Source organism: Lagopus leucura, unplaced genomic scaffold (genome assembly GCF_019238085.1).
Source record: "Lagopus leucura isolate 7727_CA_CO unplaced genomic scaffold, USGS_WTPT01 Super-Scaffold_760, whole genome shotgun sequence".
Lineage (NCBI taxonomy): Eukaryota > Metazoa > Chordata > Aves > Galliformes > Phasianidae > Lagopus > Lagopus leucura.
Genome location: NW_024962257.1, coordinates 5,242,862 through 5,262,628, shown reverse-complemented (window position 1 = coordinate 5,262,628; position 19,767 = coordinate 5,242,862). Strand labels below are relative to the sequence as shown.

General features: G+C 47.1%; 1 protein-coding gene across 2 annotated transcripts in view; it reads left to right on the top strand.

The window, feature by feature from the left end:
• Window positions 1-19,767, top strand: part of CACNA1H (calcium voltage-gated channel subunit alpha1 H) — a 121,872-nt gene that overhangs the window by 19,401 nt on the left and 82,704 nt on the right. For both annotated transcript variants that reach the window (XM_042864868.1, XM_042864869.1), the window contains 2 exons: window positions 1,198-1,357; window positions 8,962-9,277. In XM_042864868.1, coding sequence (XP_042720802.1) covers window positions 1,198-1,357; window positions 8,962-9,277 — 476 coding nt within the window. The remainder of the gene's footprint in view (window positions 1-1,197; window positions 1,358-8,961; window positions 9,278-19,767) is intronic.

The following is a 19,767-nucleotide window of genomic DNA, read 5'->3' as shown; positions in this document are numbered from 1 at the left end:
CTCTTTTCAGCCCAGGCAGTCCTCGTGGAGTTTTCCCATGGTAGAGCTGTACTCTGCTGAGAGCCCCGAGCACCCGGATAGAGAGCAGATGGCTTCCATCTCCAGAACAGTGCCACCAAACAACCCAAAATACCAGAAGTAGCTGAGCGGAAAAACGTTGTCTGGCACACAGAGAGGAATTTTAACCGTTTTTTTGTAAGATAGATAGGTGCAGAGCTGGAGGCATCGTGGTGCATCACTCCTCCTTTCACCAGGCCCAGGGGCATCACGGTATGAGCAGGAGCATTGGAAACTGGTGGTGAGCTGGAAATCAGTGGGGGGAAAAACAGCTCACATTGCTGTGAATGTGGCTCATAGAATCATAGAAACGGTTTGGGTTGAAAGGGATCTTTAAGATATCCAGTTCCAACCTGTGCTGTAGGCAGGAACACCTCCCTCTAGACCAGGTTGCTCCAAGTCCCATCCCCTCGTGGGGCAGCTGATGGGCTGAGGAACAGACCCCACACAGATGGTGAAAGGAGTTTGCTGAACACTTATTAGTGGGACAAAATGCTTCCAAGGGCGGCAGCAGTGTCACCACCTGACCCTGCAGATGCAAGGTTTGCCATCGTGCTGTAAACCTGAGCCCTTCTCTCTGCCAAGCACTGGGCTCCTGATGTTCAATTTCTTCTTTTATTCCTTCCTATGATTTAGCACTTGCTTTTGTCTGTTGCTCTTTTCATTATTCCTCCTCTCATCAATTATCTGCTGTTGAAACGAGAGCCGGTCACTGTCTCCGAGGCTCATTTAACCTCTGCCGAGCAGCAAGTCCTCATTCTCTTTTTATTCTGGCATTCTCTTTGGGTTTGAAGGTGCCCTGGGGCAGCACCCAATCCCTGCTCAGTCCATTCAGAGAGCGATGCCAGGAGCTGATGAGGACACAAAGGTTTGCTGCAGCCCCACAAGCTTCACTCACTGCTCCATCATTTTGTTTAAGCTGAGAATTCTTGCACAGAAATCAACTTGTCCCTGGCAGCACAGGTGCTGGGAAGCCCCTAATGTGCATGCATGTATACAGAGAGCCTCGCAAGGATTTACAGGACTGAATGAAAATCTGATGGGCACCCCCCAGTTCCTGTGCCCTGGCTGCAAGGCGTGGAGCATCCTGCTTGCCCCATCACCCAGTTCTTCTAACCTGTTTTCTCCTTCTCCCCCCAGGTATGCGAATACTCGTCACCCTGCTGTTAGATACTCTGCCTATGTTAGGCAACGTCCTCCTCTTGTGCTTCTTTGTCTTCTTCATCTTTGGGATCGTTGGTGTGCAGCTCTGGGCAGGGCTGCTAAGAAACAGATGTTTCCTGGACAGGAATTTGGCAACGTAAGTACAGCAGAAATCTCCTGTTCTTCCTTTCTCCCTTTTCTCTGATGGAGGAGCCCATCGTGCTGATGGTGGCACTCAGGGGGTGCTCAGAAGTGGCCCCCCCAGCACACCCTCTGAGTCCCATTTCCCTCCTGGCACTCAGACTGTTGGTTGCTGGCTGCAAGACTCCAAGTCCATCTAGCTGCTTCTTGTTGGCAGCTTTCTGAGGGTTTGCAGTGGCTTTCTCGTTTTTTTCCTGGAGTATGAAGGTGTTCACACCACGTCCAAGGAAGATGAGAACTCTGACAGGGGGAATTTTGAGGATTTAGACCAAACGAAAGCATGAGAGCACTGTGACAACTACTGTGTGGGTCTGGGAGGTCACCCAATGCAGCACAGCCTCTAGCACAAGGTTAATTAGGAGTGTGCATGCTAGAACATAGAGTGACATAGAGATGCTGCTGAAACACCTTGTATGTATGTCTCTGTAGGGTCAGTAAGATAAGTACCATGATGCTGAAGGCATCAAAGATATTTGTACCACTCTCAGCCTGAAACAGAGATAAGGAACGTGCAGCACATCCAATCACCTGCTGATGCAAACTTTAGTTAGGTTCTTGCAAGCTCAGCAGTTGCATGGGACAGCATCCCTCCCAGGTGCTGCAGGTGCTAAAAGACCTTAATTGCCCAGGTGACCTTTACCTGGGTGGGTCCCCCACCATGCCTGTGGCCCTTCATTTAAGCTCAGCGTTGGGCTCTTGGCCCTGCTCTCAGCAGGGCTGTAGGTGCACCTGCCTCCAGCTCCCTCCCAGTACCTCTGTCTGGGCTGCCTGGATGGGTCTGCCCCTGTTCCATCACTTGTTACACTTGGAGCTGGCATTGGGTGACCCATGGCTGCTGGCTTGTCCCCTATCATAGGGCAGCTGTGCCCTTGCTTGCCTTATCATCACCAGCAAAATCAGGACTGCATGTGAGTTGACACTGTCCCCGTGAACTCCTGCAAAAAAGGAGGCATGCAAAATAAATCCTTGCAGAAAGTCTCCTCTTAGAGGCTGCTGAAGACACCAGTGGCTCAGAGGTGAGGAAATGCCTGAAGGCAATTAACTGGGGCAGCTCCAGCTCTTCAAGAGGAGATAGGACCTCTAATTATGTCTGCCATCATCTGCTGCTTGCAATTGTATTGTCTTGGAAACGAGCAGGTATTATCCCTTGGATTTACCCTGGGTCCTGTTCCTGCCTCACACTGAGCAGTGTGGTGGCACAGAGCAGTAGCTGGATAGGAAGGGACCACCAAAGATCCTGCACCAGGAGTCTAAAATACTGTGTGATTTCCTGCGAAGTGGAGCTTTTAAAATTAATCACAAGATGATTGTTTGCTAAATAGAGATATTAAGCAGTCAAGAAACAGGCTGTTATGTAAAGGCTATTAGCAGCATCATAGGCACCACAGGATCTGTTTATCAGGGTCTTGACCGCTCTGCAGCAGTCAGGTTCCTTGTGATTAGCACTGGGAGATGTTTGGTGAGGCAGGAGTACTGTGAGATGTTCTCCTTCCACCTTCACAGCCCATCAGGAGCTTCAGAGAAACTCCAGATTTGCTCTGATGTTCTCACCCAGCCTGAAGCTGCCATCTGAGTCTGTTTTGCTGGGTAAACTTAAGACCATAGGAAACTGGCAGGCATGGAGATAGTGTGCGCTGATCCAGCTTTACAGTGGCCTTCATCACCCCAGCAGTAAGTTGTGTAGGTGCAAAGGCATGGAGTGAATCAGGAGTAGTGTAACAAGGAAAGATGTGCACATGGCCCAAACTCACAGCTCTGGCCTCAAACAAGCAGTTCCCACTGACCAGCAGTAGGATGCTAACTGCTTGCAAAGCAGCATGGAGATGCAAGCCCAGGGTTGGGCTGGAGAGGATCCATCACTTTCTCCATCCCTGTGCTGAGCTGCTGTGCTTGGCATCACTGTTGAGAGCCTTGACCATACATTCCCTCCCAGGGAAAGCTGCCAATGAGAACAAAACAACATCCAAACCTTTAGGCAGGGGCTGTAGGATTAAAGTTAAGCTCTGGTTTTGGGTAGAAGTAAACAGAGTGGAGCTCTGCAGGGAAGTAGGAATGAGATGCTGGTCATCTACTCTCATCTGCCAAGTCCTGCTAAATCCCAGTGTTGTTGTTCTCAGTCTGAAATAATGTTCACCAGTGCTCCAGGAAGCTGTGTGTGATTGAGGGTGGATGGTGCACTGTGCTGAGCAGGTGATGCTCCTGGTTCAGGTTTTCTTGCAGTGCTGTGAAGGGGAGGACCTGAGTTATGGGCAGGGCTCCTCGTGGTATTTGCAATGGATGTGTGAGGCTGTGACTCCCTGGCCAGAGGTGAACGTCAGCTGTGGTGTCTTGGGGGCTCCGGTGGTTCAGAGCCCCTTCAGCTCCTGGAGAGTTTGGTGGCCAGGCCGTTTCACTTAGCGTCACACGGCAGCAAGAATGGCAGTACCAGGATGGGCTCTGAGTGTAGGAGATTCCCAGCAGTAGGAACTGAAAGGGAAATTTCACACTGCTTTTGGGTTGGCCTGGGTTGAGAGTTGAGAGTTCAGCATGGATGGCAAAGGCAAGCGTGACCAGCAGTTTACCTGTAAGATCTCAGATCTGCTGTCCCCATGCAGCCCTTTTGGGTCCCTCCTGCCAGCAGAAGATGCTGCCATGGTCAATAAAGGATCTGGGTCATCCCCAGAGTGTTGTTGCTGCTCCTCTTAAGGTAACACTTGTGTGTTATGTTGTTATGCAGAGGAGCGTTTTCTTCCTTGCGGAGCCTTTCGGAGATCTCAGCAGGTTGGAAGGGGGAGAGAGCTGTGAAGTGTTTTGTGTTTATCTAATGCTGCAGGACAATTCTAATGTGAGCGTTTCGGTCTTAATTAACTCTGTATCCGTTTGGTGTTGTACTGCCTTTGGCTCCTTGGCTTTTGTAGACCTGTGCAAAGGCACACACAGCCCAGGCAGGCAGCTGGCAGTTTGAAAGGTATTTCTGAGGGTTGCTTAATTGCTCCTCCCGGCATCTCTCCATGCTGCAGAGATGGGTTGGCAGTGGGGTTTCTTCCAGAATGAAGCCTCCCCTCAGAGGGAAGTGAGCTTGTTTGGTGCTTTCTGCCTTTTCTCTTTCCTCCTCCATTCCTCAGGAAGCTGAAGCAGGATTGTGTTCGGACCGTGCTCCAGCACTTAGGGATGATGCCATGGCAGGACTGAGACTGGGGCAGATGGGGCAGAAAGCCTCCTTTGATATGAGAGAAGATGGACTTTCCTGCTTCAGTGCTATCCTTCCTGCACATAAATGTGCCCAGGGAAATACAGCAAAGCTGCTGTAAGCCCAGAGAAAGATGCACGCTGGGCAGCTGGCCGAGAAAGGGGCGTTAATCCTTTCTAATGTGATAACAAGATCCATTCTGGGGCTTAGTTTCTCATGACTTTTCCCCAGAGCACAAGAGTCTCATGATTAGTGGATTCATTACCATTAATAAGTTCTTTGAACTGTGCCTGTTGGCAAAAACCAAGGCAGTCCAATTGACCTTTCGTGCACATGGAGGTAGGTGGTCTTGGCAGGGTAGCTGTGGATGTTGGGGATTCTCTCATTCTGTAACACTTCTCACTCCTGCTCTCTTCCTGTCTTTCCCCTTTTTGGTTTTGCCAGCACAACCTTCAAACAGGGAAACTAAAAGAAGGACTTAAATTTGCAGTGTTGTCTGCTGGTTGGGGTGTCCCTTCCCACTGCACTCTCTGTGCCACTATGGGTCCCTCCCCGCTGGATGGATGCTTATGATGTCCTGTGTCCAGGTAGACAAAGAAGGGAGAAAGGCTTGAAAAGGGCTGGGCAGGAACTGGCCCTGGTGCACTTGATGTTGATGCACTGCCTGTCAAGAGCAGGACTCTTTTAGTTTGTAATTTTTATTTATTTTTGGGGGTGTGGGGGATGTTGTAAAAATGAGGAAGGAAGAGAGAAGGGAAGATAAAACCAGTTAGCAGCAGAACCACACCAGACTTCATCCACCCTTTGCAATCAAGCTGTGCTTTATTTTCCTGCTTTTATTTTCCTCCCACAGTCACCAAAGTGTCGTTCTTTGCGTTTCTCCCCAGCGTCTGTGCCCAGATCTCTCTGCAGCTTATTAGATCACAGCCCGAGGCAGCGTGTCTGCAAGCAGCCTTTTCTCCTTCAGCCCAGGGCTTCCTACACCATGACTCAGAGGCAACATGCAGCCTCTGAGATCTGACTGGCTCACTGAGGGCCTTTCAACTTGCAATGTGTAGTGAATAGAGAGGCACGGAATGAGATGGGGTTTGGTCCTATGGCTCCCCAGCCTGGCTGCATTCTCCCTGCAACAAAACTGGGTGCATGGGCTCCCACAGAACCAGCTGGCATATTGCTAGTTGTGTCCCTGCCCAGCTGGGCTGGGCACATCGGGAGGTTGGAGATCACCTCTGGAGGCTGAAATGAAGATGATTCATCCGGGTCAATGTACGTGCATCCCTCCTGCAGCTGGGAGGGCAGTGAGCTGCACGCAGCACTGACTGCCATGTGTCACTGTGCCACGGTGCGAAAGGCAGCTCGTGGGGCTGAATGCTGTGTGTCGTTGTGCCACAGTGGGAGAGGCAGCTCCCAGGGGCTCGGCTGTGAGATCGGAGCAGAGCATCACACTGACGCATCAGCCCTTCTGTCTGAGCACTTCTTCCATGGGCAGTGTTCTTGGCACGGGCGTATGTGTGTCTGCATTTGAACATGAAACTGCTCCCGGGAAAGGAGCTTGTGCAGCCATAGCTGCTAATTACCCAATCATCCCTCCAGATGGTCCCTCTCCCTCTGCAAGTCCAGCTTTGCTCTGGGTAGAATCCTAATTATGCTGGCCTGTGAGCTGCAGCATGCTGAGCCTTCCTGTCCCTCCCGCTGCCAGCTGCCTTTTGCAATCGGGGAACTCCTGCTGCTGGTGTTGCTTCCAGGGTGGGGAAGGAAATAAGTTTTTGTAGAGTTTCACAGCTCCTCCTGGCTCTGGAGGAAATTTTCCTTTGTGATCAGTTCTAGTCTGGAGGAGTGTCATCTGGAGCGGCACATCCAGATCAAAAGGCATTGCTTTAAGTGAAACAAGAAAGAGCAAGAGATGTTTCCAGGATCACTCAGCCTTGCTGCAGGGATAGGAGTTCAATGCATAGCTACAGGTGTGCAGCTTACGGGCTGTGAGACTTGCCTGTGGCTGTCCCTGCTGCAAGCAGCAGGTTTGGGCACTGGGAGCTGCCCAGCCAGAGCCAATGCTTTGGGTTTACGTGATGCATCTCATCAGGATTTGATGAGAACTGCAGAGAGCTACAGAACCTAAACCGGAGATCTAGTGCTTTGATGGGAAGGCACCATGTGAGACATCTCAGTATCTCTCCTGCTATTGCCTTAGGGACTCAGAGAGCAGCTTTGCAAGGTCCTGGTTTCTGCATCTGAATGCAGCCCCTCTGTACCCACTAAGGCCAAAACAGAGCTCCCTGCTGGTGGTGAGTCAGGAGAAGTTGCTGCTTGTCTTCTCTGCTCCCTCTGTTTCTTCACTCAAGTTCCTCTGCTGTCTTTGCCTACAGGCTGTAGCAACTCCAGACACATCCCTGTGTCTCGGTGCCTTTTAATCCTTTGCCTCTCCACCATAACCCCCTCTGTGTGACAAACTCCTCTGCTTGGAGTGTCTGATCTTCCAGCAAACAAGGTGCTGGTGCAGTGCTCACCTTTATCTTCTGCTTGTTTTATATGGAAATTTCCTCCAAGTGAAACCGTTCTGTGGGCGGAAAGGAGAGGGCTGAAGAAAAAACATTTTTCATGTGTTTCTTCCTTGTCTCTCGAATCTAAGATACGGGGAGGCAGATTTTACAGTTGTGTCTGGGGGGAAATGGGAGTGTTGTGTGATGGGCGATGAATAGCTGCTGAATGAGTTGTTATTCACAGCCAACAATGCCCAGTTTCTCTACCGTGCTCCTCTTGCAGCTGGATGAATCTCAGCACCCATCTCAGGTAGTTCATTGATGGAGGAAAAGGTTGTTCAGGACAGTTGTTCAGTGCTTATTTCCCCTTGGCTCTGCCCTGCAGCAATTGCTCTCTCCTAAAGCGCAGTTGCTGAGTGACTTCACTCAGGGGTTATGGGGAGCAATTTCAGACCATCATACAGAGTATCACTTGCTCAGCAATCATTACAGCCACATTTATTCAATCGTTGGGAACATTCAGAGCAGATTGAAAAAAAATACAGCTGTCCTGTCTTGAAGAATTACCTGCTTGTCTGCTACCCACATCTCACTTGGTCATGTAATTTGTGTTGCTTTTTCCCTTATCTTCTTCTTGATTGTAGAGCACCTTAGATCCCCACCGCTCTGAACAGCAGATCTGCTGCTGGAGGTCTTCTCACCTTCTTGCTTTGAGCAGTGCTTCAGCAGTGAGTGCTGATGTGCCCCACAAATGCTTGTCCATTGCCATGGAGAGGCCTGCATTCAGAGCACCGCTTGGAAAAGGCACATCCCTGCCATGCTGCAATTAGAGCACTTGCTTATCTTCTCTCTAACAGAGCTTTATAACTTTATCCAGGCCAATTAAATCAGCATCCAGTTCCCATTAATGTGGGCTCTTTCCTTCTGCAAGAACAGAAGGAATTTGAGATGCCTGTAGCTGCCTCTCTCCTTATTAAAGTTCAGCTCACTCATCCTGGAGACGTGCTGAGGGGGAAATTTCTTGGAAAGCTGCTTTGCCTTCGGGTCATCTGAAGCATGATCTGAGCATCAGAAGAGCTCTCTTAAAATCCTTAGCTGGGAACAAAAAGTTACCTGCCCTCGCTTGTAGGAAGTACTTGGGCTGCTTTTTTCCTCTCTTTTTACCACTTCATTTCAGCTGTCAGCCGTCTTGCCTCATTTGCTCACTTGGAAAACTCAGGCTGATATTTAACTGAAAGGTCACTGGAGCCTTACACGATGATGTAAGCAAACAGCCTTACAGGCAGTGGTTGGGGCTGATGTCTCTGCTGTTGCTTCCTGTCCCCTGTCTGGTGAGGTGGAAATGGGAGGAATTGGCATCAAGTTGCAGGGCTTTGGGATTTGCAGGCAGAAGGGAGGCACTTCAGAGCGGTACAGTTGCTGAGACCTTGTCCTCCTACTGATGAGGTATGATCCAGACTCATAGTCTTACTTTTGGCCATGGAAAGAGGCAGTGTAAGTGATGCTTCTGCAAGTTTTCATTAGTCTTGCTTCTCTTTGGTTGCTCTATATATTGAGGAGCAGGTGCTGGATGATGGGCACTGGTGCTCCTGACTCCAGGGGCACAGCCATGGAGGGGACACTGCACAGAGAAAAATGGTAATGGGGGGTGACTGTGTGATGGCAGCTGTCATGTGGAGCTGCAGGAAGATTTGTTGATGTTCCGTGGATAGCAGCATTTCACAGAATGGTTTGAGTTGGAAAGGACTTCTGAAGGCCATCTGGTCCCACTCCCTGTGCTGAGCAGGGACACCCACAGCTCCATCAGTGCTCAGAGCCCCACACAGCCTGACCGTGGGTGTGTGCAGGGATGGGGCACCACCACTTCCCTGGGCACCCTGTTCTCATCCATCTTTCCTTCTTCCCCTCCAGGACATATAACCTTACCTTCCTGCATCCGTACTACCGCACAGACGAAGCAGAGGAGAATCCATTCATCTGCTCATCCCATCGTGAGAACGGCATGCAGAAATGCTCCAACATCCCAACCAGGAAGGAGTACAAGGTGGAGTGCACCTTGAGCATGGACTCCTACACCCCAAGTTTATACAACCCTGACTTCAGCAGCAAGAATGCCTGCATAAACTGGAACCAATATTACAACGTATGCATGGCAGGGGATGTAAACCCACACAATGGAGCTATCAATTTTGATAATATTGGCTATGCCTGGATAGCTATATTTCAGGTATGATTCTCTAAAGGTTTCCTGTGTCTTTGTTTTGTCATCCTTTGCCTGAGAGGATTTTGATCAATACCTCAGTGGAGAAAGGAATTTGCTTGCCACCTGCATGAAGCTGCACATAATGACACGTAGAGTAAATGAATCAGACATTGTGCACCAATGCTCCAACAGAGCACTCAGAGAGAATAGGGGAACGGCCACTTTTTGGTGTTCTGGAAGAGGGGGGAAATGCTTCAGGCAGACAAAAATCTGGCAAGTTTTGGCACTGCAGATTAGACCTGGATAAATCCTAAGAAGGAAATCTCTTTGAGAGTTGGGGTCCTTATTTATTGCTGCAGCATCAGGAAATGGAGAAAAATGTCCACATCCTTAAGCAAGATTTAATATTGTTCTGAAATGTAGCAGCTAGCATGATGGCAAAATTTGGGTCTGAATCAAGAGTTACGAGATCGTACTGGTTAGCATGGTATGCTGTGGGGAGGAGTAAATAACCCAAACAGACTATTCTGGCTGGAATTCCTGGGAAGGGATGTCTAACCATGTGGGGCTGGAGTCTGACTTGATCCACTCTTGTACAGCTCTGCAATAAAGACCACAGTGCTCCTGACTCAGGCTGGGGAAGATTTCACGGGTGGCAAATGATAAGGCATACTTCAGTAACCAGAGCATTTTCAGTGCATTTGTAGCTCTGGATCACTGCAGAGCTCATCTGCACAGTCCCAAGGCTGTGGTCTCGTAGGGCTGGTGGATTTGAAATGAGGTGTGCGTGGTTTTCAGTCTTTATTTTGCAGTTTGTTTTTGATACCGATTTCTTTGTGCTTTCAGCTACACGTCCTATTTTGTTTGGTCTTCCTGAAGAGCAGGTGACGTCTTCCTAAAAGAGAGACAATCTCCTTTCAGTTTTCTTAATGACAAGTAATTGCTCATTCACCTCTCTAAATTCCACTCCTGAATTTCCTTCTGGTTTCATATTATAATATGAACGTAATGACTTGTCATTTTATCTGAGAGCTGTGAAGAGGCGTTTGCTTGCTCTGAGCATCTTGTTTGCTCTCACAGCAGCAAACCTCAAATTGCACCATTGCTGGTGTCAGGGACTCAAAACCAAACCCAGAAGGGCTCAGACAGACCTCATGCCTCTGTTAAGCTGTTTTTAAAGATGCTTGGGTTCTCTCCTGTAATTAATATGTTACAAGAGAATCCCAGCTGGTAGTGAGTGCTACATGAAGGGAAGAGGGAAATCAAAGCATGAGTCTTAGGCGGGTCTTCAGCTGCACTTGCTTTCTCCTTCTGCTCTCACACAGATGATGACGTGTCCAGGAGGTCCTTTCTGGCTCCCACCACAGGACAGCGGTGTCCTTTCTAGAGAAAAGGCAGAGGCCAGTGTGTTGCAGTCTGCCTGTGCAAGTGCACTGAAATTGGGCAGGTGCTTCTCCAGGGCTCCTGCTTCCTTTGTGTTTCCCGAGCAGATTTGCAGGCAGCAAGCCTTCGTTTCATGTTGGTATTCTATTGCTCCAGCATGCATGGCCTGCAGATGTGCAGGTTTAATCCGCAAAGATTTCAGCTGGGGTCTTTGGAAAGAGCAGAGGGTCTGGCAAAGTTGGATTTTGTAGCTATAGATCACTTTAACCCATGCCAACAGGCTTATGGATGAATTTAATGCCACTTAGACCATCCAAATGCTAAAGAGTGTTTCCAGACAAACAAGGCTCTTACATCTTTATTCCCTTGTCCTCTCTGAGTTTTCAGAATAGAAAATGAAAACAATATAACTCCAGGTAAAGTAGCAGCTGTTGGGAGTAAGGTGGTTGCTTAGCTTGGGTGTGGAAAGACTAAATCATTACTGCAAGAGGTTGGATGCTAAATCAAAACAATTGCTATAAGCAGAGAACATTTAAGAAGTAAAGCTGTTGAGTTGTGCTCTCATTACGTTTAATATTGAGGCTGGGCAGCACCAGGTCAGCAGTTAGATGAGGCCTCAGAGGAAGGAGTGCAGAAAGTAGAACTGACGGCTTTCGTAGCCTGGGAGCTTCCCTGCGAGATGCTATTGAATTACTGGGCAGAAAGCACTCTGCTGTGCTCTGAATGAGACAGATCCAATTGTCCTGAGCCCTTCTGGGGAATAATGAATACGTGGTACTTTGCAAGGGTTATGACAGAGGACTGAACCTCAAGGGCTGGCGAGCCTCCCGTTTGCATAATGGCAATCTTAAGACTCAGCTGGATAAAGCATCCCTCATGATTTATCCCAAATGAGTTTGAAATCTAGCACGGTTTAAGAGCTGTCAGGAGGCAGATTGGTGAAATGAGCCCCACAGGTGAAATAGGGAAGGAATCTTCTGAGTACGGTCACTGCAAGTTGTGCCCATGAGTTTTCAAGGGCAGTCTGATACTGTGCAGTCTGCAAACAAACAAAACCAAAAGCAGACTTTGACAGGGGAATCTGGATTTCTCTGCTCCTTGTGGATGGGATGCCAGTGCACAAAGCTAGCAGCATGGCTGAGCTTTCTCAGCTGCCAGAGTTTGGATTTTAGCAGCTAAGCTGAAAGATGTTTAGCTTCATAGTAGGGGTCTTAAACTTGCAGATAACCTGGCATACAGATGGGGGACATACAGTGGGGCACACCAAACAGTGAAACACATTGCTGACCTAAGCAGAAGAGTGAGAAGCATCAAACAGGAAAGCCAACCCAGTTCAGACAAAATCTGAGAGTAATAAGAACAGTAGCTGCATCCATGGGCGTTTGCAAGGATAATAATTCCTTATGTAATCCTGAAAGTGATTCATGTTTTGATTCCCCTCATTTGTTGTGTAATAGACTAATTCATGTATATATTTGTTACAAAGGCACGTTCAATGGCAAATTATATGAACTAATTAGCTTATTAGAGAATAAATGAAAGGAGATAGAACCTAAATTAACTGTGAGGTTTGGCATGATATTAAGATCCCTTTACTGCATATGAGTTTCAGCCATAACAGTAAGAGCAATAATTACAGGTATTGTCACACTACAAATGATGAATTACTCACCTAACCAAAGTCCAATTTAATTTGAATCACTGACAGTCTCAGTGGAAGAACCAAAAAGCTGCCATGTTCATAGCTGCCAACCTAGTGCAGCCAGGCCTGAATGCAGAAACCCCATTATGTATACAATACAAGGGTGTTGGATGGTTGCTGAGATGCACAGTTTGGGAAAAATAAAGCTGATTTAGGCTGCTTTGTAAATCATAGAACTGTTGTGTAGATGACTTCAGGTCTGACCTGCAGAAGAGCAAAGACCTACAATAGCACTTTACATTGGGAGGCAAAGCTGAAGGAGCAATAACCATCAGTGGGGTGGAAACAAGGAGAGATCAAGCGAACAAACTTCCTCTCTGCCTCCTTCCAGGATGTAGGTGCAAGGACTGAATTTTGAGAGCAAGTTTTAAGGTAGCGTTCGTCCAACACAGGAGAATGTTTGTTTGGCAACTTAAGGAGTTAGCTTCTGGTGAGGGCTGATTTTCCCTTTCCATGGCTTCTTCTTAATACGGTGCACTCCAGAAATACCTGCATTTTCCAACGGGCTTCCTTAGAAGATCCTCTTGAAATTCCTATCTGGATGCAGCTCTCGGATTCGTGACTCTCTTCCTGGCTTCAGAGTGCATATTGCTTCTGCGAGGCTTTGCTGTAAGAAGACATCTCTGTTAACAAGTTAATCAAGTCCTACAGGTAACACATCTCTGGCCCATCATCAGAAGGCCCTAGCGAGGGAATTCTCAGAGGAGACTGCTTTGCATTCAGCATCTCCCTTACTGCTGTCAGAAGGAAGAAAGAAAAACCTGGTCGTGCTCATGAGAGCTGAAGACAGCCCAGCAGGCGCACGACATGATGAGAATGCCCAAGAAAGAAAAAGCTGAATCACCTTCTCAAAGATGTCTGGAAATAGAGCAGCATTAAAGGAACTGTCAGCAGCAGCAAGAGGTTGAGGAGTTGTCTTGATTGTGTGCTTAGGTGGATAACTCATTGCACCTGGTTTGCTGAAGCTAGGAGAGTGTCACAGCAGGTGTGCTGACCTGCTCAAGAAGAAAAGTTTGGGATGGGAAGTTGGGGGAATGGATGCCACCCACTTCCTCCTTCATTTGTCCTTCTGTGTGGATGCTGTACTCTGGAGATAACAGCAGGCTGCCTGAGCAGTGTGACAGCTGGCAGTGACAGCCACCTGCTGCTGGCCACCTACTGACATGGTCCTTTTGTCTGCGTGTGAAGTTTTCTTTCCTGTGCTCCAGAAAAAAAAAAAAAGCTCCTTGGAACTTGTGCAAGCTATCTCAATCGAATCCCCATTGATTCACTTGGATCCTGCTCCATGTGCTGATGGGGAGCTTGCTTTGTCTCTGTGCTGCTGACTGCTGCCACCACGATGCCTACCTTGCTCACTGTCCTTCTGATGGGTCAGCTGGGGAGGTTCACATCATGGGATTCCAGGTTTGGAAGGAGGAAGGTCCTTTTCTCCCATTTCTCTGTACTCTTCCTTGCTGTGATCTGCTAAATGTGGGTCCCTGCCCACCCAAACCATGGTACGCTTCTATAGCTTTTTTATGGAACAGAAGGAAGTGGAAATAGCCTGAGGCTTCCAACTGCAATTCTATGTATGTATGCAACACATAGTCCTGTGGGCCATGCTTTTCAGAAGCAGCTGTCACTTTGGGTGCCCTTGTTTTCAGAGTTTGTTGTATAGATAATTTTCTTGTCCGAAAAGGGACTTTTCTTGGTCAGACGTTTCATTCTTTAAACTAGAGATGTGTGTCATTATACTGGAGCTGTGTGTCAGCATTGCTCATCTGTGCTGAGTTTGGCGAGAAGTTTTGGCCATCATCTAAATTACAGGGTTTGAGTTTTGTTGGTGTTGTGTTGTTGTTGTTTCTTAATTTGGCCAGCACACTAAACGTTGTTTGCTGCATTTGAAGAGCTTTCATGCTGAATACCCAATCTAAAGTTATCCAGCCCCTTTAAAGCATCTCAGAATGTGCTTCCACGAGGACTAGCTGCTTTTGGAAAACCTTTAATTTTGAAGGTTAGGAGGAATTGTCCCATGTAGCACAAGCCAGAGCCATCCTGATTCCAGGACCAGGCCCACCAACACGTGGGAGGTATTAGAAGGATCCAGGGTTAGACAGAAACCTGCTATGAACTCTGTAGCTTTGGAAGGGTTTCATCCTACCTCAAAAATGACAGATTTTGGTATTTATGGCAGAAAGAGGGGTTCCTGCAGCAAGCTATGGATCTCTGGAGTAATGTTAGCGATAACAAAAATCCTTGCTGTGTTGGGCTCAGTACCCCAAACTGCTACACGTCCCAGTGGTGTCTGGAGGAGCTCTGTTGTGCACACAGCTTTCAGCAAGGCTCTCAGTCTGGCGTAGGCTCTCTTATTGCAGGTGCTTCATCTTTCATCTTTGCTATGAAACTCTGATTTATGGGTCTATATGATAATGGACTCATTATTGCTGAAGTTAAGCAGTTAAGTACATTCCCTGTGCATAAGATACTTTACACAAACAATGAAGACAGGATAATTATGCCAGTAAATCAAACCTCATGAATATGGACTGAGATGTGATTTGTTACAAGCAGCAGTCATCTGAAATCAGGGATGTTTTCGCTGAGGATCTTGCATTATTTAGCGCTAAATGGGGAGACAGCAACAAACCTTTATTGTGCAGCAGAAGTTGCTGAGGTCTGATGCCATTTTAAGCTCTTACATTCAGTTTCATGTTGTTCAGAGCCTCCAATAACATCATGACCTGTCCAACTGTATTGCACTCTGGCTGTGTTCTGCTTTTTGGGATCCATTCTGATTTGGTAGTGTTGGCCAGGGATCACGCTTCCATGGAACAAACTTGAGAGGTTGTCACTAATCCAAGATAAATGCAAGGTTGCACTGTTTCCTTTTATTTTCTGTTTTGCAGCTTTTCAGAGCAGATGCATGCTTTGCAAGACTCCCAGTTTATACAGGAACTGCTTAAACTTTCTTTGCAAAGTGAGCCAATCCTCAAAGTGAAAGGAGAAGCAGCTGTTCAAAGGACATTACTCAGAATACAATAAAATCTGTTTTTCTGACCACACAGGTTACTTAACAACATGTGTCATGGGGAAATAATTAAAATTATGAAATTGACTTCAAAAATAGTAATTTGATTAGCTGCCAAGCACGCTGCCTCCAGAAGAGGAATACTCCATTATTCACTGGCCAGTGCTTGCTAGCCAAATTGATGCTCCAGAGAGGACAAAGCGTATAGATAAGAGGCTTTCTGAGATGAATGCTGGAGGCCTTATAAAACTTACTGAGAGCATCACAGTAATTAATAGCTTTCAGAGTTTATGTTGTTGTATCTTGTCTCGATGAGGTTTGTAGACGAAAGCATTGCTGCCTGGCCAGGGAAATGAGATAAAAGTAAAATACAAAACCAACAAAATGGAATAATCATGACAGCACTCAGTTGCTGTTCAGTTTAGCATAATTGATTTTGCTGCGGCTAATGACCATCTTGTCCCCAAAGGACCTTGTTTAGGCCAAAAAAGGAAGAAAAAAAAAAGGCTAAGTGCAAATTGTTTATGTGAATGAAGATGAACACTTCCAATGGTTTGGAAACACTTGGGTTTCTCTATCTGTCACCTCCTGTTCCAGTTGGGTGCTGAGGTGAACAAGCACCTGCAATTCTGAAATCAACCCAGGGTGTTTGATGGTGGTTGATAAAAGTGCAAGGTACTGATTTTGGTTCCTGTGCTTAAAGAGGCTGTTTCTACATGTGAAGCTGGCTCAGGTAATCAGAGAAGTGAAATTCTACCATAAGAGAGGTCCAGGCTCTGGGCTAGCTTGGAGTTCTGTATGCTGCACCTTCAGCTCTTAGAATCACAACAATCTTCCTGGCTTCCTTCAACTGATGGGTGGCACCTCGAGGTTGGTTTGTCTGCAGCAGTCCATCTGGCAGTAGCCATGGGTGCTTTCTAATATACAGAAAAGAGATCAGTGTTTGGCTTTGCTAATTGGAGGAGCCTAGGTTGAAGTTTGGGTGTTTTGGTGTGATTTTTCCCTTCCCTGGATAGTTATTATTTTTTTTTTTTTTTTTCCTTTTTCTTAACTGACACTAAAGCAAAAAATAACCTGCTCTTCAATGGATTACAGCCAAGAACTTGCAAAAAATGTTGGCAGAGCACAAGGGCAGGGATTTTTATGGTGAAAACTCCTTGAGATAATAAAAGAAATTGTTCTGCAGAGACCTTTCATGTGACCCCAGGATAAAAAACAACGTAAACTTTCTGTCTCCCTGGGAACAATGAGGAGGTCTGAGTTAATTGCCAGTGTCTTTAATCTACATCTCCCTTGTGATTTTCACTCTGGAGTATCACATTGATTCTGATTAGCTTGACTAGATTCTGTCCCCAGTTATGCTGCTATAAATCAGATGAGCATCTTAGTGAGAGCTGATGAGATTATTGTGGTATGAGCAAACTGAGAGAGGCAGAATCACAGAGCAGGAGACTTAAAAACAAAATCCAACTCTCCACTCTCCTGTCCATCTGAATGTGGTGATGGGGAAATGCCAGACTAGGAACTGCATGGAGGAGCTGAAGATCGATGAAGACAAAATCTGTCTTTCCATTCACCTCAGCGAGCTTTCAGTTAAATCCTTGCACTGATGTGAGAGAGGCTCAGACACAAGATTTAGGGCTTTAGTACTTTGCCTCAAGGGTATTAATAGGAGAAAAATAACATATCCTATCCCTGCCCATGTTGTGTAAGAGCCACAGGACTGAGTGAGCTGGTGAGGACTGCATGAGCATCACACAGGATCTGCCAGAGGTTTGGTGATGGCTCTATTCTCTGTCCTCTGCCTCAGTCCTTTGGAGGCCAAAATCCTTTTCCTGTGCAAAGGGGGAATGTCTCCTTTCCCTCCAGGTCTGCTGCATGCAAATGCAGTTGGCAACTCTCCCAAGGGCAACCTTGCCAGTCATCTTAATTGAATCTTTCGGTTGTTTCCCTACAGCTGATGATTTTAGTGTGCCACGTAACTTGCACATCTTTTTCATCAGGGCAGAATTAGAAAGCGTGCTTTTTGCCATCTTATCTCTGTTGATAAATGATTGCATGTTGCGTTTATAGGTAGTTTTGAACTGGTGCATTTGGAGGGGCTGCTTTATACGTCTGTCTGCGAGCAACCATGGCTTAGACATAATTTCATTACTCAGGATGGATTGCTGAGATTGGAAAGCACAGGAAAGGTGCTCCAGGTCCTCAGAAAACCTCTATAAAGAGCTTGGAGGGCCAAATGCTGGAGCTGCCATCAAGTGGATTAATCAGATTGGAAAATGCAGAGTGGAAGGAGTCATTTCTGCTTAGCAAAGTAGGTGGTATTGCATTCAGGAGGCCCCCAGGGAGGAACAGTAGTCCACGCAGTACTGAAAAAAATGTATCAGTGTTCTTGGAATTCTGGAGAGAATAGGAGTTGTTAGTTTTCCCTTTGAATTCATCTGGTCTGAGAATGAATGTGTAGGATGAAAGCCTGTGCCGCAGCAGTGAACCTTGCACCAGTGCAGATGCCTCTGTCTTGGTTCCAAAAATAGTGAAGGAATTTAGTTTGTGGTGGATAGACCAGCTGTTGGCTGATTCAAATGGTCAGGTTCCCATTTACACCAAGGCCTTGCTTGGTGTGTGCAATGGGATCGTGGAGCAGATAGAAACACACATGTGAAGTCATTGGGAGCCCTTTAAAGGGCAGCAGGAAAGAAGTCCTCAGCATGGCAAGAATCAGGCTATAAAAGTCATAGAGACTGTTTCAGTCCAGACAGGTGGCCATGCATGTGTGTCATCCTGCATTTCTCCAGAGCTATTTGATTAAAAAAAGAAGGCAGATGTCTGTGAGCACACTCTCTTACAGGATTGCTAGTACTCTGTAATCCTCGGCAGCTCGGGAATCCTCCCCTAGGTGCTGCTGCATTTATACTGGGCGATGAGTCCAAGAATGAATCCACAGTGATGTCAAATAGGAGAACAAAAGCCCAGCGGTCTGTTTATTCCTCCTGTGTCCCACTTGGTTTACAAGTGAGTAGTAAATAATGCAAATTCTAATTACATCTTAAATATTCTGAAAGCTGGATGAGCCCTCCAGAGGAGAAATGTGGCACGTTGATTGATTCTTGCTGCAACTGCTGTCTAGCATGCAAGAAAAATACTTCGATAGATGTTGGGTTGGCTCTCACACTTCTCTTGGCAGCTGTTCCCAGGTGGGAGCTGGCAGTGCCTGCAGAAGCCCAACGGCAGCCCTCAGGTAACTCCTTTTGTGGAGAGGGCTGTTTTATTGGTTTAATTCATTTGATTTGAGGATTGCCAGACAAATGTGAATTCGACAGAGGTGTATCTGATATGTTTGGAGTCCGTGGGCTCGTTTTTCATCCCTGAGTGTAAATGGCCGGAGCACCTGCTATGGCAGCTGTGCTGAAATGCCCCTGTAGCTGAGGAGAAGGGGGATGGAAGGAGGGGACTTCAAACAACATGAAGGAGTTTCTTGTATAGCTGGTAGTGATTTAGCTTACCTTTGCGTCCCAATGAGATCCGTCCATTTTCCTCATCAGCTTGCACATGCACTGATGCTTTGCTGCCATGCATGCAAGGGATGGGGCTGGAAAGAACTCTGCTCTCAATTTCAACTTGTTAAATGAAAGATAGAAAAGGGCAGTTTGAGTTTGATTGCTTGTCTCTTTCACACCACTGAACAAACTGATTACTGCCAGTGTCTGCCCAGACATCTTAGCCCATTCTCAGACTCAGGATGAGTAGCAGCCCTTGCATCCGCACACAAGGTGTGTCTGTTGCTGAATGCTTCCTATCAGAGCTCAATCCCTGGAATTTACATTGACCAAGAATATTGTCTCTTTTTTTTTTTTTTTTAAATCCATGGCACCAGAGCTCAGCATTGCTCTCTGATACCTGTACAAGGATGTGATTTTTATCTAATGCATGTAATGGGGAACAGGAAAAGTGGATGCAATTTGTGTAAATGCAGCTAGCACACCATCAGACCTGACTGCTCCAAGGCTTTAGCAGTGCTGACAGAGTATAATAGCCGCAGAGACAATTTGTACCTGCTCCTTGGCAGATGACCTTTATTGGTGTTAGTGTGGGACTGGCTGCAGGCTGACTGCAGAGGGGTTTGAGCACATGGGATGGCTCCTCACCCCACTGCACAGTGGGTGCGTGTGCTTCAACACAGGAACTGGGTTTGAAAAGTTTGTGGTGAGTCGTCACTGCACTGACTTTAAGGTGAGAGGAGTCAGGGGTGAGTAACATCTCTCTCTTCCAGCATTCATGAGCTTTAACAGTCTCTGGCAGGCTGTAGGGACCGACGGTTGTGAGCACAGCAGTGCTCTCCCTTTTGCAGATGTGGTCATATCCTAAAGACCCATGTCAAGGAGCTTCTTGCAGCTCTGCCAGGAACAAACAAAAAGGGGAGAA